Here is a 21,885-nt window from a genome sequence, read left to right on the forward strand (position 1 = left end):
ATAATTATTTAAACCTCTTATCACATATTAATAAATCCTCCCTTAAATTATGTCACTTTCCCGATCAGTGTAAAGAAGAAAAAGGTACACCGTTTACTCAAAAAAACCATTCGATTTACTGTTTTATTTTAAAAATTAAGTTTTTCTCAACTAATATTTTTTAAACTTTAAAGAAAATGCTTTCCAATATATTGCCAATTTTAATACACGAAATTTATAAAAATAATAATAATTTAGTGTGTTTGCTAACAATAATTTAGATGTTTATACGCCATTTATTATGTTTTAAAGAGATATAAGAAATGATAGAAATAAAATGGTTGTAATAAGGCAAGTAACAAAATAATTTATGGTTTTAGTAAAAGAACAAGGTCTGTCCATATTTACAAATTGTGGGTTAAAGTCAAATAAAATTAAAAAAGTCAATAGGCATATATTTTAGTATCCCTCCCCCTATTATTTAAGATACAGATGTTACATTTGTGTCCTTTTCTTGCATTAATCAAAACAGTTATATTTCAAATATGCATTAAGGAAAATTGAACTTTACCTAATTTTTAAACAAAGCAATTCATCAATTTAAAATTATTTATATATTGATTATTTGAAATTATTTATAAATTATTTATATATTGAATGCTGACAGCAAAACTGATTACTCATTTTCCTCAATGTTAAATGCTAATGTAGATATTTCCTTTAAATCAAATTTTCTGTAAGAATAAAATTAAGCAATGGCATATTTGTTGGTGCTTCTCTGAGAGTTTACTATTTTATTGCACTAGAAGACACATAGCTTTGATGCCCGTTATTGTAAAGTTTGTAGGAATTTTTATTCGGTTATATGTTACTAATTAATATCTTATAATTCTTTATGTGCAATTAATATAATCACCTACTGAATTGAAAGCATAAAAGCAGTGGATTACTTTGTGCTTTCTATTGCAAGTGACTCGGTTATTAATTACATAAGTTTAAGGGGGCACTGGAAATTCAGAATGAGAAAAAACCTTCAAAAATCCATTATTTGACTTATTAAAAAAATTTACGCTTTGCGAAATAATAGTCAACAAATCGTGTTAAAATCAAAGTTTTTCTTACCGACTTATAAGATTATGAATTTGTAAAGGTCCATACATCAACGTAGTTCTCGTTGACAAAGTTACCTTTTCTCGTAATGGAATTTTTCAATGTTTTGACAACTTCGAAAAGTTCCTTGTGCACCAGTTTTCGTTTTTTCTGCTATTTAAAATTTTTCAAGTACTCTTCTATGTGTCTTGCTTAATTCTAAATGCAATTTATTAACTCAATATCTTAATATAATTTTTTAATAATTGAACAAACATAACTAAAACGTGTGTTTCGAAGAAATTTTTGGGGACAAAATGAAAATTTAATGTCTAATTACGATATACGTTTACCATGACCACTTACATTTACAACCTAATTGAGTAAAAATTCAAGTAAAAAAATTAAAATATGTTCGCAAGGAACTTTTTCATTGCCAACAATTAAAAACCATACTTTTAGTATAACTTCATAACTAATTTTTTTCTAAAACTTCGTACACGCGTGTACGAAGTTTTAGATATTTAGTTTATGCATATTTAAGTTTAATAGAAGTCCGCGGACTTCTATTAAACTTAAATATGCATAAATTATACTTTTTAAATTAATCTGATGAAAATATAACTTTCAGATATCTAATGCTTGATATATCCATTTAATAAATCCATTAAAAAAATGCTATTTTTTTAACATCCTGATTGATGGACTTTATTTTCTTTGATGTGGTCAATGCGTGCAATCAGATTGTTGTCACATTGAGTTTCATTCATGTCTAGAAAGCAGAACACCTGCACTCGAATTTGCGGCACTAGAAAAAGCCAATTCAGGTATTAAAATAGAAATATCCCGAAGCAAATCGGAATAAGCATCACAATAATTCTGTTTCATTCCGTGGATTTTAATCACGTTTTATTTCAAATGAAACTAAGATCAACGACTTTGGAATGAAAGAACAATTAAGAAAACATTGACAAGATGATTTCATTAAAATTAATATTTCGAGGAAGTGCAGGTGGCTGGGCAGGTATGAATGATGTAGTGAAGAAATGTAAAAACAGGTAAATGTTTTGAATAACCATGACTCTTTCTAATCGTCAATTTGGCTGTTTAAGTGACGGGTCATGGTCACAGGGTGTGAGTTTGACAACAAGCTTCGAAGAGTACTCGACCTATTCTCACATTAGGCCAGTGCAAATTTTAGGCCGCAAAAAATGCTAATGAAATCAGGCCGATATCATTTAGATAACAATTAAATAAAAAGGTAATGTAGTCAGACCTAATATGAAAAATACATTACAAATATTCACTCTCTATTGAAATATACAATTTTCAGGGCAATCAATCTTTCATATCAAAATGCAATAGGATCTTTGGATTGATGTCTGACTTAAGCATTTAACTTCAATTGATATCTTTAAGATCAGTGATTTCCAACTTGTGATCCATGAATCACTTGAGGTTTATGAGACGTTTTTATATTGCAAGCGAAATATTGGCCTGTCAGCTAAGCATAATTTTTTTTGGTCTTATTTAAATAGATTTGACACTTTCCGAGTGCCTTGTAAATACCTAAAAATATTATCTAGAAATAAACAAATGTAAATATTTTTCTAAATGTTCTTCAAAAGAAAAATAGAGCTGCAAATGAGTTCCCTGTATCTCCTAATGAGTTCCCTTTTCGAAACTATGATAAACTTTTATTTTCTAATTGGAGAAAGAATAAACATTGTGCCCGCTAAGGTCCGTTGTCAACCCAATAATTTCTGAATTTCAAGAGCTAAAGTCATAAAAGTGGGGTGTATGTATAGCAAAGTTGCCATTAGTTACGCAAGTAAATCGCCGACAGCTCCGCCTTGCAACGAAATTCGGAGTTAGAGTTCTTATCTCAAAACGGTAAAACATACGAGGAAAAAAGTCAATTACAAAGTTGTTCATCATCAATTTATTATAAAAAAGTATCTTTCCCTCAAAAATGATACAAATTCAAAGCACATAACGCACAATTGATGCGTTGCACTTCCCGAAAAGGATACCGATTTGTCATGCGCAAAATGGTGTCCTTCATCAACAATGTATGTGTAGACACAGAACTGCTCATCCCGCTGCACATTGTACCACATGGCAGGTAACATGTTGACACAAGCATCAGTAATACGGTTTTGAAGTTTTTGCAATGTTGTTGGAGGATTTGCATACACTCGCTGTTTGATGTATCCTGATTCATCCCCATAGAAGAACCGAGGTCAGGTGAAGGTGGAGACCATTCTACGCAATTACTATACCCGATGACTTGGTTCTGGAATGTATTCTAAATGTACTGTTAGACACTTGTGGATTATTCAACATCTACTATTATTCAGAGACCAGAAATGGATGTTCTGCTTATGGTATGTAGTATTACGCAAAAAGCATACCGCATCCGTCCTTATGATGTTGGTTAGAAACGTTGATTGGACCTCTAAGTGGTTAATGATGAAGTTGCACCAATCATATCATCTTTGAGCATCCCCTGACTTACATAAATGTTATCAGAAATGATGAGTGCCTAGTCCATTTTAGATAGTATAGATGAGGCTTTAAGAAGGGTCACAGTGTTTATCGATTTCTCTTGGGCTGCTCTGAGGATGGGCATACGCTAATACGTCTTCCGGTTGCACGTCCTCTTTTCTTGGTCTGCTGGGTAGAGGTCTGCTGGTCACACTGCCAGTTACCCTGAATTGTTTCACTGTTTTTATTATGATCTGACATGAAGGATTTTGACCTCCGGGTAAACGTTCATTATATAGTCGCTGCGTTGCTCTTGCCTGGCTGCCACATTCAACGTGCCATCTCACGATACTCATTAGTGGAAAATTTCGACATGATTACGAGCTTCAGCATACAAAGCTTTTCTTTTAAATTTGTATTTAGCTCGTCATATTTATTTGTATGTTACCAAAATTTATGCTCTGACTACGTAAGTGTTGATGTGTAAGTTTATTACGCATCAACGTTACGCCAGCGTATTACGCTACGTAAGTTTATTATGAAACAAATATTGATCAATCAAAACATATAAACGTAATACAGACCATCTGACGTGCAACGGAAATTTAATTTGTTTTTATATGATCTTAAAACTTTAAATAGATGAACTAAATATCAAAAGAGTTATGGTATATAGTATAGTATTAAATATTTTTAATATTTTTATGGGCTATTTTATCTAAAAAATAGTAAGAATGACTCTCTAAAACTATGAAGAAGAATCTTCTCTCTTGTACTTTGCATATTTCATATATATTTTGACCTATTATGTATTATAGAGAAATTTTTATTTAATTTAACAATTATTTGTATCTTTATATTTATTTATGACATTAGGTAATAATTTTCTTGGTAGGAAGGTACCTGAAATACTCACCAATAACAATGATCTTTCATGTACAAACATTTTCTACCATAGAGTAAATATTCTACAGAGTTTTATTACATTTTTTGGGCAAGATTATAATCTGATTATTTTTTTAATGCAAATAACAAAAAGATACTATAACTTCTACTCTGTTATTAAAATTATGTTATTAAAATTTTAGTAAATTTCTAATAAAACAAACTTCAAAATAAAAATATTGATAAGACAAGCTATTATTTAAAATATCTCAAATCATTTGAAAAAATAATATCAATGTATCTAACAAAAGCCTATGCATTTTTAAGAGTCATCCACCTAGTTATTAAAATCATCTAATAACAAAACATATAAGTTATAATATTCCAATATCAAAATTCAAATTTTATTAACGTTCTTTTGTATTCGCAAATTTCTGGTTTCAATTGTTCATATTGTGCAATTCGATAATTCCACTGTAGTCTCACATTGCTTATTAGTTGAAAAATATTCATTTATCATAGATTTTAGCTTTGATTTTTGAGTTTGATTAGTCATTATTTTTCCTAAATTGCAGATTAATTTCCAAGGTCTTTAATTATAATTAAGGAGGTTTAATCAATATACTGTAATTTTGCACATTTTTCAGTTTAAGTTCAGTTGATAATTAATTTTAATTTTTCTCGGCTTCTACTAAATAAAAACACTTTAAACTTTAGATTTTTCAATAGAAAAATATGTAGATTAATATAATATAAAAAATTAATACCTCATAATTCGAAATTTTTTCCATCCACAATAAAATTAAAAAAATGAAAAATAATAAATAATTATTAAAAAAAAAATTTGCAGGAAATTATCCTTGGGCAAATAGTTTTTATGAGTGGAGCCAATTTTTTAATTGCTTAATTAGTTTTAAAAATACGTCTAAAAACGCGAAAAGAGAAATTAACATTCAGGAATCCGAACTTTGGATCGCTCTCCTGGACCAAACTATGGGGACCATATTTCCCAGATTGCTGCTAACCCCTACATTTTGAAAGATAAATATCCAAATATGTAAAAAAAAAGATTATGTTTATTCAGAGATAGTACGTTTTTGTGTCCGATTTCGTAACTTAATTAATAGCTAGCACTAAATAATTACCATATTTGAGATCGCCCCAGGAACCATTAAAATTGACACTTAGTACGTGAAAATCCGATCATTAGAAATAAAGTTGTTCAGGCAGATATCTTTTTACTTTTAGTGCACTGTACCACAAGGATAAATAACAAATATGAAATAACTTTAAAAAATAAAATAAAATTTCAATTCATTGTAGTTTTCTTTTTTAAAATATCAAAACATTATTAAATGAAATTAATGCTAAAATAAGTTTCAGCAAAGGATACGTATTATTAAAGTTAATATTTTGAAATTAAATAGGAAAAACTTAGATTAACTTCAATTTTAAATATGACATTTGTTTTGCCATTGTGAATTAGTGAAACATTTTAAAAATTCAAACCATTTTTAAATTTTAAAATTTAACTGTAGGTATATTCATTACAAGATGCGTTTTTATCGTTTCTAAAACCATTCAAAAATTATAATTTTCTAAATTTTAATAATTTTCTAACTTCTAATAAGCTTATCATAGAAAGTTGGAATTCTAAAATAATTTTTAATTTAGCAAAGTCATATGGAAAAATGATTAACTACTTTACTGTTTCGCTAATCTTAACGCTTCTGAAGCTGCAACTCTCCAATTTCCTCCTGTATATTTTATTTTATATTATAACCGTCGTTGAACAGCAGATCCAATTTTGGGTTTACGACTACTAATGTTCAACTCCGTAACCTTGCAATTTTGAGCCAAATTCAGAAGACAAAGCATCTCCTGGATCAGTACCCCCAAAGGTATGATTTTTTATGGGAACATGGAAAATTTTGTCTCTCGACTCGAAGACTCGACAGATTTAACGTTCATCAGTCACACGGGGAGTCTTCGACCGGCGGGGATCGAACCCACGACCTCTAGAACATTGACCCAGTGCCCTACCAACCAGGCTATCCCGGCCTTTTCCTCCTGTATAGACACGAATCTACTAGAAAATGGCTCAGGGGATACAGCGTTCGCCTTCCAATGAGGCGAACCGGGTTCGAATCCCAGTCGATACGAATTCCTCATCCGGCTTGCACCGACCTCAGTGCTGACGTGAAATATCTTCAGTGATAGATGGATCATGGGTTAGAATCCTCTTGCGGTCAGGCTAACCGTGGGAGGTTCTCGTGGTCTTCCTCTCCATGTAACGCAAATGCGGGTTAGCTCCATCAAGAAGTGCTCCACGAAGGCAAATTTTTCCCAATGCTCGATCCAGGAGTTCCTTTGTCTTCCGGATTGGGTTCAAAATTACAAGGCTACGGAGTTAAACATTAGTAGTCGTAAGCCCATAAAATTGGGTCGGTTGTTTAACGACGGTTATAAAATAAAATCTACTTGAAAAGAGAATTCATCTAAACTGTCATACGACGCCAAATCACCGAATAAGAGGGAGATTGTTGAGACTCTGATATTTGGGACGAACAGAGATGGGTAAGTATAACAGCAGGCTTGCTCTACTTATATTTCAGCTTTATTGTCCAAATTTTCGACTCATTAATAATCCGAATCCATAAAAAAAGATGTGTTTATTTAGGAATAACAAAATATCATTTATTACGTTATGCAGTACCATACTGAGAAAGAAAGTATGCTCTGAAGTATCAGAATATGGTAAAATTTACCGTGTTTCTGGTCTATAGGAACACCAAAAAGCGAGGTAATTTGTACTTAGTGCTTTATTAATGATTTTGGTAAAATTAAGAGTAATATATGGTATTATATTATCTGATAAAATTTAATGATTGTGATAGAATTTGGTTATTATATCATGAGGCCTTAAAGCATTGTATAAAAAACATTTATTCGGTTAAATTTACTTTTCACTTTCATATGTTTTCCTGAATGTGAGGTAATAAGATCTACAATTTTTTGGGAACAATAAACAGTTACCATTTGAATGGAAAAATTACCATATAAATGGTTGTTTAAATACTGTATATTTTGGTTTTATTTACCCGAATTATGTTTTGTTTTTTTTACCGAAAATGTCAATACCATACAGTACGGTATTTTTGCCAGATTTCTTTTTCTCCGCGCAGATTATTAATTTTCATTAAAAGAAATTATGTGAAACTTACGATGATGCATTATTTCAAGGGGATTATATTGAAAGATTATGCTGAATATATTGAATATACTGATTATACTGAAGATATATTCAACCATCTTTTAGACTAATTTTAAGAAATCTCAGAAAAACGTCCTCTGTTGGTTCCTAAATTTTAAGTTTATTTTTCTTTAAAATAGGATTCCTATTTCGTACAGAAGCAGCGCTGTGTCACTTAAATAATTATTATTCATTGTTATGAATACTAATTGAGGCGGAAACACACAAAAAAATGAGCTTCCGTAATTACATACTTTCTCAAAAAGAACATACCAGTTTTCTACACCCAATTGTATGGGCGTTGACCATGTCTGGAAAAAAATCGTTCCTATAGTTCAGTCACTAAAGAGGTTTGTTGTGAGTTTTAGAAAAGCTATTAAATAAAAACTAATAAAATAATTCAAATAACTAAGTATTTAACTTTCTTTAATCATAGAAAAGGTTTTTAAGTTATAATTATAAATGCTTTGATAAACACATTATACATGCTTAATTTTAAAAAGAGTATTATTTTCCAAGAAAAACTAGCAACTGACTGTATGAAACTCATTTATTTAAAATTTATTGTGGCAAATAGAAATATTTTGTATGCACAGTAAAAAATCCCGGATCAAATTAAGCACTCAGGATGTAAGTACTTTTTACCGTAAAATTTTTTAACATTGCAAAGTTTTGCGGAACAAAAAAAATCTGATGTACAGTAAATGTTTTTATAATAGTCAGTGTAAAATCACTGAATCAATTAAATGAATATTACTGTAAAATTACGGTATGAAATTTTACTGTAAGAATGGGTTTTATGGTAAAATAGAATTTTTAGATGCTGTACTCAGGGTGCCTATACTTTTTACAGTAATTTGATTTGGAATTTCTTACAGTATCGATTGCTGTATTTGCTTCTGAGATTTCAAAACGTTTGTTTATATTAAATTGACTAATAAAAAAGTTAAATAATTATTTACAATAGTTTTCTTGAAATATATTTTTTACAACTTCAAATGTTCTCTTTCTTAAATCATATTTTCAATGCATGTGCCACTACATTTTTAAATGTTTCAGAGCTTGAAATTTCAACCTATCTAGAGATTTGTAGCAATTTTAGCATAAAACCTTATGTCTAATAATTCGATTATCAAAACAAACAAAATAAAACAGTGCTTCTTTTTTTCCCACCTTGAAAACTGTTTTTAATCACTACTTTACCACAAATCACTTTTAGTCATCATTTTTAATCACTACTATACCACAACTCACTTTTAGTCATCATTTTTAATCACTACTTTACCGCAAATCACTTTTAGTCATCACTTTTAATCGCTACTATACCACAAATCACTTTTAGTCATCACTTTTAATCACTACTTTACCACAAATCAGTCGAATTGAAAGAAGATAGGAAACAATAATTGTAGGAAATAATAATTATAACAATTGAAGATATAAAACAATATTTAACTAATATATAACTAATACATCATTCTTCATATTTCAATATTGTTTAAAATCTAATATTATTCATATTCAATATTGGTCAAGATTCAATGTTTTTTATTATTGTTCAAACATTCGCTTAATAAAATCACTTAAGAATGTCATTCAATCTTTAAGTATATGTCTAATTTAAAACGAAATTCCAAAATTTGATTTTAAAGTTTATTTTAATATGTTTCTCATCGGACAAATGAATGCGGCACAATTTTCACCATTAGGATTCTGCAATCCTCATTAAAAAGATCATTATCAGATCATTAAAAAGTATAATAATCGACATTTGTTCACTTGATTACCAAAGAATTAAATATAAAATTATGCTATTATCCTCGGCTAGTACACAAGCGAGCTTAAGATCAAGTTGCCTTTCATAGTTAAGTATAGTATCTATATTGTAATGGATTAAACTAATAATTAAGATGAGCAACTAAATGGTAGTTAAGGGGCCTGTAGCTGTATTTATCGATAAAAATTAATATTTGTGTGTCTTGAGACACACAAATCGATAAAAATTAATATTTGTGTCGATAAAAATTTGAACACTCTGAAACAATATTTTGAGTGTGTTAATCGCATGATAGAGCGTTCGTCTTATACTCAGGCGAACCGTGTTCGAATCCCAGGAATGGCTTGTTGATACGAATCCACATCTGACTCGCACCGACTACAGTGCTAACGTGAAATATCCTCAGTGGTAGACATCTCATGGATTAGAGTTCCCTTGCCGTCAGGTTAACCGTGGGAGTTTCTTGTGATCTTCCTCTCCATGTGAAGCAAATGCTGGTTAGTTCCAACAAAAAGTTCTCCACGAAAGCGAATTTTTCCCAATACTTGATCCAGGAGTTCTCTTGTCTTCTGGATTGGGTTCAAAATTACAAGGCTATGGAGTTGAACAAGGTTTAGTAGTAGTAAACCCAAAATTGGGTCGGCTGTTCAACAACGGTTATAAAATTAAAATAAAAAAATAGTTGCTTCTTATATACCATCTCTTCTTTTTTTATTTTTACCTCATAGAGAAGTAATTCTTATAAAGTAGAGCCCCTGAATTAGACAGGTCGACTTATCATCTATTTTTGGAGCAAAGAACTAACATAAACACAATACTAACATAACGTTAACTTGCGAACTTGTTTGCTCCAATATTGCTTAATAGGTCAGCTCTGATAGTATAGGAGCCTTATTATAAAGAAATATGACACTCAAACTTATTTTGTTATCAATCGCAGCACAAGAAAATAGAATATTTTCTTTAACTCAATGTATTCAATATTTTTATTTCTTTTTTTTTTATGGTGGGAGCATGTTGAGGAATATAATTAATTTTGCTCACCACATATTTCGAAATGTATGTCAATCTCTGTATGAAGAATACGTTTGTTTTGTTTTTCAAAATTTATATTCAATTCAAAAACTGAAACTCAAATTAAGCGAAAAACATCAGCCACAATTTTCATTTACTCACGTACTATAACTTTTCTAATTTTAGGAAAACTTTGATTCATAGATTTTACCATCGGAGTATGTATTATAAGCAACTTTTGATGGGTAAATTTCAAACGCTGATTTTAGTGACACTGTTTTGAGTTTGATAGTTAATATTTTTTTTTCTTTTACTGAAGTTTTAGATATGAGGGAATACACATCGGTGCACAACAGCAGCGCCACCATCTCTTACCGCGGAACTATATTAGCGCTCAGACGGAGCAGTTATTTTAAAACTCTTCTCAAACTTGTTAATTTTTATTATTAAATTTATTGTTCTCATAATGTGTGCTCTTAATCCTGGCTCAATACAGCAAAGGCCATGAATATATTGTGTACGTTGCGTTGTCAGCTTTTAAACCTTTGCATATATTTAAGATAAAATTATTATAAATTTATGCTTTCTCATAAATTTATGATAAAATATAAAAATTTTCGTAATTTTTAATTGCACGTTTTATAAACATTTTTAAACATAATCTGAAATAATTTTTTAACCATTGGTTTACTTTACTGATTATATTCCCATTTTGTATATTTTTAAATGTCTTCCCGAAGAAAAAAAAATTTTTTTTTTCTTTATGCATCAGTGATGAGTCTACCCACCTTCTGGTCAACATATTTTAATAATATCAGAAACAGAAGAACTTCATTTTTCAGTAAAAGGAATTGACCAACTATTCAAACAAGGCTTTTAAATAAATTTCATAATGAAGATTTTAATAATTTATGAACTTAAAAGTACTTTAAATGAGAGTATATTTAAGATTAAAAACCAAATGTCTATCAATAATTACTTTTAAAAAAATCATCTCGTACATACCATTTGCATCATGTTTGCCGCAGTTGGTTGGTTATTTGTGCGTTCATATCCCTGAGCAACAAAACTTCTTAAATAATTATGTTTCCAAAGTATATAGTCTTTTTCATACTTGCTGATACCACGAGAATAAATTGTACATCTTGGATTAGGAGGTCTGCAAGCCGTATGATGGTAACTAAACCTTTGATATGCCATAGGACATCCTTGATAGTATGGTGTACGGCTGCCAACACTAATAATGAGTTGAGCCAGCAATATCACACTGCATAGCAGGAAAAGTTGATTCATTTGATTCGGTTATTCCTTATTTTCTTATTCACCTGAAATTGAATAAAAAGAAAGTTGAATAAAACTAACAAGATGTAAAAAAAATCAAAATTTTTACGGCAAGTTAGTTTAGTTGTGAGTAAAATCAGAATTTATTTTACTGTCATCAGTCAAAAATTTCGAGATTTACCATTTGGGATAAAACTAGACGATTTTATTCTTTCGCTACTCAGTGGTTTCAAACCAAATCCACTAAGAAAGTTGAGAAATTATATCATGGATGTAATCCTTATTATCTTTCAAAATATTTAAATAAGAAAATGAACACATCAAATGATAGAAAATAGGTTTTACAATTTCTTCTTTTGACTATAATTCCTTCATTAAAATTAAAAGGAAAATATATAAATGAAAACAAAATTACAACAATAATTGGAATATTTAATCCCAAAAAAGAAAGAAAAAAATCAGTGTCTGCATAACTAAATCAATGGAAAGCTATGTCATGTTTATTACCATACTCCTATGTCATATTGTAAAATTCAGGAATGAATTGTACAGTATGAAAACAGTGAACATTGACAAAAAAAATATAAGCAGTTTCTTTTAAATGTTCTATGCTTTATTGGTGAAGCAAAATCATTAGTACTAGTAATCATTAGTACTTTTTTAGTATGCCATACACTGAGAAAAAAAAGTATAGTCAAAACTACCAGAATATGGTTTCCGTGTTCTTGGCTCTATGGGAACACCAAAAGGCTCTGTAATTTTTAACGGAAGCGCTTTGTTAATCATTTTGGTGAAATAAGTCACAGAATATGGTTCTATAATCTATGATAGAATTTAGTTAATGTGATAAAATAAGTTAATTTTATCATGATACTTTAGAGCATGGCATGAAATCCATTTATTTGGTTAAATTTACTTTTCTGCTTTGTATTTTTTTTTTCTAAATGTGAGGTAATAAAAACTACAATTTAGAAAAACAGACTTACGGGTAAACCGTTATCATTTGTACTGAAAAATTACCAAATGATTAATTTAAAAACCGTATATTTTGGTTTTGTTAACCAAAATTTTTTTTTTTTACTGGAAATGTTATTACAGTACAGTTCGGTAATTTTACCAGAATTCTTTCACCGTGTATTTGTTACCATAATTAGTTGTATAATAGTATTTATTTTTTCAACTGGATAATTTAGCTCATTAGGATTTTAATGGAAATCAAATAAAATTTTAATACATTCCTTTAGAAATATTTAGTTTCCTCGAATTTCTTTAAATGTCATATCTGTTTGATGTACCTTATCTACTAACAGTTAGTGAAACAGACGTGACATTTTAACACATTTACTTTCGAAAATATATTCTAATATCTTACCTACTAACAGACATAACACACTTTGTTATGACCCGTCATTATTTATAAGGGTTTCTTTTAAAAATTTAAATGTACATAGTATTTATAATATTAAAGTTTCATTGAGGTAATATTTGTCTATAATATCTAGAAAGTAACCTGAATTATGGTAACAGGCAGGATAATTTTTGTTTCTGGTCAAAAAATATCAATTAAAAATAATTTGAAAAATAAAAGAACTGCGTGGAAAATATTTAAATATCTAAGAAGAATTTCGTGTTTTAATTACTTTTAAAATATACAAGACATGTTTTTTCTATCTCCAAATAAACCAATTTATGAAAATGACACTTTCACGACTATAAGATTCACGAAGCATTATTGTTTTCATCTAAATTTTAAGATCTCGTTGTGATAGGATATTAATTTATTAAATCTTCAAAATAGTTTTTTCTAAACAACTTCTAAAATTCATTAAATGTTAATTATGAGAAATGTATTTTTGGGTTTCAAATTGATTCACTCAGAATTCTCAACCAATTGTTCTCAATTCAAATTTAATAGCATTGAGTAGTTGAAGGACTACAAAATGTACTGAGAATAATTTAATATCCGTAACTGAGCGTTCAATTTATTCACATAGTCACTTACATTTTCTAAAAGTATCTGGAGAAAATTTCGTGGACTATCATATCGTGGACTATCATATTTATCGTGGACTATCATATTTATCGATCATATTGTTCTCTTAAAACAATTGTCGCTTTCTAAATCCGAAAAGAAAAACTGATATTGTGACCTTTAGAGTCTGATTTCTATGGCTAGAACTAATATTTTGAACCAATTCACTTGCTCACAGTTAATTCACTCGTTTTTTCAATTTTTGTATTTATTATTATAATAAGTTAATAAATTCATATCTTGTAATATTTATTTGAAGATAATTGGTTTAAAATTTGGGTTAATTGGAATGAAATGCAGATTAAAAATACTATTCTTCTGTTAAAAATAATCAAAAGTTGCGAATTATTTTTAATATATTTATTTTCAATACATTATCACAATTGTTATGGCTGACATTGGATAAAAATTGGAAAAAAGTAGGTAAATATTTTAATTCAAGCTAGCTTATGTTTCCAATTGTTTAATTTTCAGAAAAAAACTGATGTAACTAGATGATATGTTTTTTAAAAAAACTAATTCAACTTTTACTTCATGGTCAAAATTACATTATATTGCATTGAAATTACTTTTTTCTATTTTTAAGACGAAATAACAATGCATAGACTATAAAAAGATAACTTTATGAAATTATATTTTTCTATATATTTTAGTTATTTTGATTTAATCTGTCTTGAGAAAGTTTGTAAAGCCTTTTTTTTATCTTTTACTTTATATTTTTGCTTGGAAAGTAATATTTTAAATATAATAATTTAAAAAATAATATTTTGGAAAAATGGGAAATTTTAATTTCATATATTTTAGCAATTTTAAACATTAATAACAAAAATAGGCATGCTTATTTAGAAGAAATTAAAATAATAATAATAATCATAAATGTAACGCATATTATTCTTAGTTGCACCAAAAATTAAAAACATCATTTTTTTAAAAATTCTTCAAGATGACTTGTTGAAGGTCTTGTTCGCAATTTTAGTTTGGTACAATAGCATAAAAAAATCAAAACTAGACCGGCACTAAAAAAATCGCTTCAAAAATGTGCCCCAATGCAAAATAATATAAAAAATGCTGGAGAGGTCTAAAATTATCAAAACAATTAATGTGCTAATAAATTTTACGAATAGTCCAAAACGCGTTATTTTCCATTTTTCAATTTCAAAATCTCGTTGCAGCGAGAAATAAGATAAATTGTTACGAATTTGTAAATATATGTGTAATTTTGTGAATATTTTTTTTAATGAGGCAAAATTTTTCAGTCCTAAATAAACAGATTAATAAGAAAAATTGCATGAAAATCGCAGAATTCTAAAATAATTTTAGACAGGAAATAACACTTTACACATATTTTACTGATTGCTCAGTTTGAAGCCATTTTTGCCGACTTGGCGTCAATTTTGCCGATACAAACACACGAAATTAGAAAAATGAATTAAAAATGGAAACAAAATGAAAACGAAAGTTAATAGAAGATAATAATAATAATAATATATTTCATGATTATATGTTAGGAGAGCAGGCAGTTCAAAAGATACAATTCAGAAATAATTTATTATTGTCGAAAACATTTCAAAAACATTTTCGTTAGTGCAATAAAATGTAATGAAAAATAATAGAAAGAATAATTTCCATTATAGAATGAATACATTTTAAGGAGAAATGACAGGCATAGAAAAAATTATTCTACAAAATTTGCATTTTTTAAACAGGTATTAAATAATTTAGAAAGCATAGAGAATTCAAAAAGTTTTTCATTATTGCAATGTATTGTTTTTAAAAAAAGGAATTTAAGTGTTCCTATTACATTCTGTTTGACAATATAACCAGAATTTTTTCATTTTACAAAAAGAAAAAAATGGAACTTAAACATAATTATTTAGACAAATTAGAAATTAAAGAAATTTAATCTTTGAATTTAAAGTACAACATTGCGTGTCATTATTTTTAAATCAAAACAATTTAGAAGTTACACATTACATTTTGTATATAACCAGCTTTTTCTCATTTTACAAAAAGAAACAAAACATAAATTAATCTTTACAAACAATCTTTAGGTAAATGAAATTTAAACAATTTTAAATAAAATATTCAATGCTGCAGTGCATGAAATAAATTCTGAATGAATTCGTCCAATTGCTGAAAAAAAAAATTTCCTACGTGCTTTCAAATAAGACAAGTTAAGCCGTGGTGGCTCAATTGATAAAGCGTTCGCCATTTAATGAGGTGAACCTGGGTTCGAATCCCATGCACGGATGGCTGGTCGATATGGATTCCACACCCGGCTTACACCGACAGCAGTGTTGACGTAAAATATCCTCAGAGGTAGACGGATCATGTGTAAGAGTCTCTTTGCTGCCAGGCTAACCACGAGAAGTTTTCGTGTTTTTCCTCTCTTTATAACGCAAGTGCGGGTTAGTGCCATCAAAAATTAATCCAAGAAGACAAAATTTTCTGGCAATACTTGATCCAGGTGTTCCCTTATCTTCTGGATTGGGTTTAAAATTACTAGGTTAGAACGTTAGGGCCGGGATAGACCGGTTGGTTGGACGTTAAACTCATGTTTGTGAGAACGGGAGTTCGAATCCAGCCGGCCGAAGAATCCCCGTGTATTAAATGGTGACTGGCGCACGTTAAATCTGTCGGAGTCAAAAAGTCCTCCAAGTTCCCATGACAAATCAATAACTCTTTGGGTATTAATCCAGCAGTTTCTTGTCTTCTGGATTGGGTTCAAAATTACAAGGTTACGGGGTTGAGCACTAGTAGTCGTAAACTCAAAATTGGGTCGGCTGTTCAACGGCGGTAATAAAATGAAATAAAATAAGACTAGTTTGCTTAAAAATTTAAAAAAAGAAGAGGTAATCAAAAATCTATTTAATTTCATAATTTAGTATGCTTTTAATTATTTTAAAAGAAAAATAAATTAAAAGTACAAATTACATTGAGTATATGTAACAAATAATTTATACATAAAATTATAGAAAATACGATAAATTCTTTGTAAGCAAAATAATGTTCTAGAATTCAAGTAATATATACTATATTATGAAGCTGGACAGAAATTTTGAATAATTTGCTTGCAATTATATAAAGTGCAAATTTGTATTTACAAATAAAATTCTTTTTATATGTTTACTGTAAAGGCAAGTTCGTCAGTCATTTACTACGTATCCAGCGTTTGAAAAAATGCACTCGAAGTAACTGGCAGAACTACCATGCTAAGTAATATATAACTGTAATAGTTTTTTTTTTTCCTTTCCTGCAGAAAATTATTCTTTGAGAATATATATGATTTATTTTCTTCAAAAATTCAAAATAAATAAATCTTTTAAATAACAAAATAATAGACAATGACAGAGAGACTACTATTTGCATGCGAGTGGATGAAATTCAAAGAAATGACAAAATAGTTCTTCACATAGAACATTGATTGAATTACAACAGATAACTACAAGTGAAATAAAGGACACGCCTTTGTGTAAAGAGTCGATCTCGACCTCAAGAGTCGAAAAAGAAAACTGCACGGATAGCAGTGAAAGCTAGAGAGGTGACCTAAAAGTTAGAGGACCAATGGCGTAAAGAGATGCATAGATTCTCGAAGTAAACTCCTCGGTAAAATGTCTCCCGAAAGGCGATTTTAATTAATGCAGTGAACTTTGTAGGGGAGGGGGGCAAAAAAGAGCCTATTAAAAATTTACAGCATTTAAAAAATTCTAATTCAGTTTTTTTTATTTTTTATAATCAGCTTTTGATTCATTTTTATGTAAATGCAAGCCCAAGTTACTCTAATTTAAGCAATTTACCATTTCCAAAAAAATATTCTGAATTTTCCATTAAATGTAAAAATTATTAAAATTTAATGACCTAAAACTTAATAACTAAACTTGTTGCTTCATTATTAAATCGCATTTTATTTCTCATAAACAATTTTGCTTAAGTCAACCATCTTTTTCTAAGTAATTTCGTAATAAAAATAATAAAAATAGAAAATACAATATAAAAAAGCTGTGATCGCCTTATTACAACCTCTGGTTATCCATTGGTCAAATGCTTTTTCTTTCTAGATTGACTCCGTTAAACGCCACAACATTTCAAATCATGGGTTGCAAAAACTGTCTCAATTGATGTCTGTCGTCAGATTGGTTTTCAAATCCTGCCCAGTTTCAAGACGTCACAAAACACTTCTGCTTCTTCAGCATTCAAATTTATATTGAAATTACCGTCAAGCCAGTAATTATACGATAATAATAAAAAGAATATAAAAATACTTTAAATTATCATTATGTAAATACATTAAAAATGCCTGCTAGTGAAAATCAAAACAGCAGCGGTCGCCATAGCAACGCATGCAATTACGACGCATGCGCAATGTTTATTATAACTCTTGAACACAGTTGAAAAGTGTGTGCATGCCATCAAATCCAAACCAAGACCATTTTGTCAATGGGTAATAATTAGTTTTAATTTCCTTGATCTCCAATTATACATGTATACTGGATGCCAGGGATTGTTTCTCCTTCGCCCACTATTGAAGGGAGCGAGAATAAACGGCTTTAGGGAAAGGCAAACTCTAAACTTTGTTTAAAATAACACAATTTTCCTGTCATTAGTTTAATCTACGTTTCTAATTCAATAGATAAAATAAACAACAGTAATTTTATCTTTCACAAAATGTCTTTTGATAGATAAATAAGAACAAAATAATCTTTACATACTATTGTACTACCCTTCATCCTCTCTGTACTATAGTACTACCCTTCATTCTTCGTTTTCAGCGCAGATATCGAAAGTCACAACTGTAAAACTTGCAGGTTTTATATCTTAAAAATCAATAGCCAGATTTTTCATGAATTTTAAAAATTATATAAAAATATTGTACTTAGTAGTTTAAATGATTTAGTGTCTACAGGAGGTCTGTATATTAAAATACTCAGAGTGAAAAGGGATAAAGTTAGGGAGAAAAAATATAGTGTTTGCGAATTCAGCCCTTGAATTTGACTTCTAAATATAGTTTTAACAACCCCTTTTTAAGGATATACAAAGTTAAAATCTTTATCGCCTTTAAAAAAGCCTCTGGAAATTATTATTGCCCTTAAAAATTTGCGAAAGAGAGAGTACAAGGCTGAGAAGAGAAGAAAGGAGACAACAAGACAAATGCAATAAGACAATAAGACTATGTAGCGTATCTACCACTACAAAATTACAACTACAATTCACTAGTATATAAGACATGTTAACTCGACGCTATGCCGGGGTACCTTTTCATAGATGACGGTTGACATGGTCTAATACTCCTCTCCCCACATTGGTGACATTCGGACGTGATGTGAACTCGCCTACCTAGGTAGTAACGCCCACTTCGATATGAACACGCCTACCTAGACAGTAACGCCTACTTCGATGGATAACCACATTGAACAGTTGACTTGCTACTTGTGACTGCGACATTATCCACCTCCTCGCACTGTTGCTACTCAGTCTCGTCTCGATCACGCACAACGTCGGCTTGCATACTTGTGATTACTCGACTGCTAACGGCAACAGAGGAGCGACTACGACCGTGAAGTTAATACATCTCTCACATTCAGCACTCAAAAAAAAATACGGTGATCATAGTACAGCTCTCCCAGCTTCTCACAAAACAGCAATGAATCAATTAGTGGTATTCGTTCATCGAATTCTATCACAGGTATAATTCTAGTGGGGGAGTACTGTAGCGTATCTACCACTACAAAATTACAACTACAATTCACTAGTATATAAGACATGTTAACTCGACTCTATGTTGGGGTACCTTTTCATAGATGAAGGTTGACATGGTCTGTAACTCCGCCCCCCACAACTATTTTCTATGTAGGAAATATGTATCAATATCAAAATGAGGAAAAATAATTAAATGTTTTTACTTTTTCATCACAGAAAATAATGAAAATGCAATTATAAAAAAGCTGCCCCCATATAACCGAACATTAGCAGGGCAGGGCAGGGGGGGAGGGTTTTTTCCCGCCAGCAGGTCACGGTGCTTGGCGAATATGCTACGAAATAGTAGACAAGACTGTGATAAAATACTAGCTAGTCTGTTCCTAACTAAAAGTTTGCTCCGAAATATTAACTTGTTTCACTTGTTCCAAAATACTAGCCTGTGACAAAATACCATCTGTTCCGAAATACTAGCCTGTGACAAAATAACAGGCTGTTCCAAAGTACTAGTCCGCGACAAAATCCCACCTGTTCCAAAATATTAGCATGTAGCAAAATAACAGCTGTTCTAAAATACTGTCTGCTCCAAAAGACCAACTTGTGACAAAATCCAATCTATACCGAAATCCTGCCTTGTGATAAAATAACAGACTGTTACGATACAACACGTTTAAAATATTAGGTGGTTGTTTTAGAAACAGATTAAGAGACAGAAGTAGAGCCTTAAAGGGAGGGGGGGAATAGTATGTGCCATTAATAATGTTATTTCCTCTTTTTTTTGAAAGGGTTGTTTTTTTTATATACATATTAAGAAATTTAAAATGCCTTATATGTATTTTAACAATATAATTGCAAAAATATCATTTTCTTATGAGTTAAATTTTAAAAAACCATTTAATGCCTTAATTCGAACGCAATAATTTCAACGAAGCAAAATTTAAGAACTATTATTAATTTATAATTGGAATTAGTTATTTATTAAAGTTTATGGAGCAACATTTTTTTTTATTGGAATTATATTTTACGCATTCTAACGACGGCTCTTTTATCTTTGAGACTATAAAACCACGATCAATGTCTTGCTGATACAAATAAATATTTTTTTTTAAACTCTGTAAATTGATTTTAAATTTTAAAATATCATATTTATACTTACATAGAAGAAAAATGGATCTTACTTTGAGAAAGTTTTGTTCCAATGATCGAATTTTCCCGTATTAAGAGCTATTTTAATAAGCCGAATTTTTTGACTAATTTCCCCCCTTCCAAATGAAGGTGAATTCAAAGTTTTCTAGACATGAGAAGGGAATTCGTACAGTGCCCCGCGTTTCATAGGTGGTTTTTGTCAAAATTATTTTCGTGGAATTTTTTTTATTTCTTTATCAAACATATACATGATTGTCTTGGAGTGGTTCTTGAAGTCAGTTCTAGTGGTCCCATGCAAAAAAAAGTACGGCGAGAAATACAAGCCATTGAACTAGAGAAAATAAGCTTCATAAACGCATTTTTAGATCAATTCTTTTGATTTTAGCAAAGTAACTCATGAAATTATTAGATTTCAAACAGCACAAAAAAATTACAATAATGGAATAAAAATTTTATTTTGTCCAATTTCAGAAATTAAATCCGAAAAAAAACCACATTATCTATTAGAATTATTTAAACAAAAATCTAACTAGTTTCTGAGTAATTTATTTCCCTAGGGGCTTTGCCGAAATCGAAAACTTGCAGGGCCCCTCTCAATGTCTGGCGAGGGGCCCTACAACTAATCACATAAGGTCCTGTAGCAATCACACAAATAAAACTAGCGCTTTTTCTTTTTTCTTATTTTAAACAGTACAAAGATAGGTCAAAGACAGTTTCCATATGTTAAAATAAAGTTGAAAAATACATTTTTGACAAGATAATTGAATTATTTTTGCCTAGTATTTTGAAACAAGCATTTACATGTAACATGTTATTTCTATTACAGATATGATTCAATAACAGGTACGAAATACCTGTTCCAGAAAATATTTGCCATCTCTAGACTGTAGTAATGTGCTGACCTGAATTCACTGACCCGTCTGAGGTTATAGAGCCTGTGTGTAAAGCTTGTTTGAAATTTAAAATGTAATGATTTATAAGACTTTTGTCATTTTCATGAGACAAAAATTCTGGCTTTGGGATCACTTAAAGGTTTACAGTAAACTTTAAATTTTTTAAACTTTCTGAATTTTAAAATAATTTCGCAAATTTCTTTGATACCTCATTTTCTCTATTATTCATCTTAATTTCTCGATTTAATTCATTGATAATTTCTGAAAAATATTGATCACCCTCGTCTGTTTAAAAGCGCAAGTTGATATAATCCAATCATTATTATTTATTTAAAACCTTTTAGTGTAACAGTTC

At 29.8% G+C, this 21,885-nt stretch overlaps 1 protein-coding gene and 1 long non-coding RNA gene across 3 annotated transcripts in view; one reads left to right on the top strand and one right to left on the bottom strand.

Annotated features, from left to right (window-relative positions):
- Positions 1–21,885, top strand: part of LOC107447769 (uncharacterized) — a 189,943-nt gene that overhangs the window by 166,573 nt on the left and 1,485 nt on the right. Inside the window, exon 2 of the long non-coding RNA XR_015430842.1 lies at positions 21,464–21,603. This is a non-coding gene — a long non-coding RNA (uncharacterized LOC107447769). The remainder of the gene's footprint in view (positions 1–21,463; positions 21,604–21,885) is intronic.
- LOC107447768 (cysteine-rich venom protein AnHyalC) overlaps positions 1–21,885 on the bottom strand; it is a 163,317-nt gene that overhangs the window by 98,569 nt on the left and 42,863 nt on the right. For both annotated transcript variants that reach the window (XM_016062772.5, XM_016062770.4), the window contains exon 2: positions 11,490–11,809. In XM_016062772.5, the coding sequence (XP_015918258.1) occupies positions 11,490–11,777 (288 nt within the window). In that variant the 5' untranslated portion in view covers positions 11,778–11,809. The remainder of the gene's footprint in view (positions 1–11,489; positions 11,810–21,885) is intronic.

This window comes from Parasteatoda tepidariorum, chromosome 12, assembly GCF_982258835.1.
Source record: "Parasteatoda tepidariorum strain Cologne lab strain chromosome 12, Ptep-v5.0, whole genome shotgun sequence".
Classification (NCBI taxonomy): domain Eukaryota; kingdom Metazoa; phylum Arthropoda; class Arachnida; order Araneae; family Theridiidae; genus Parasteatoda; species Parasteatoda tepidariorum.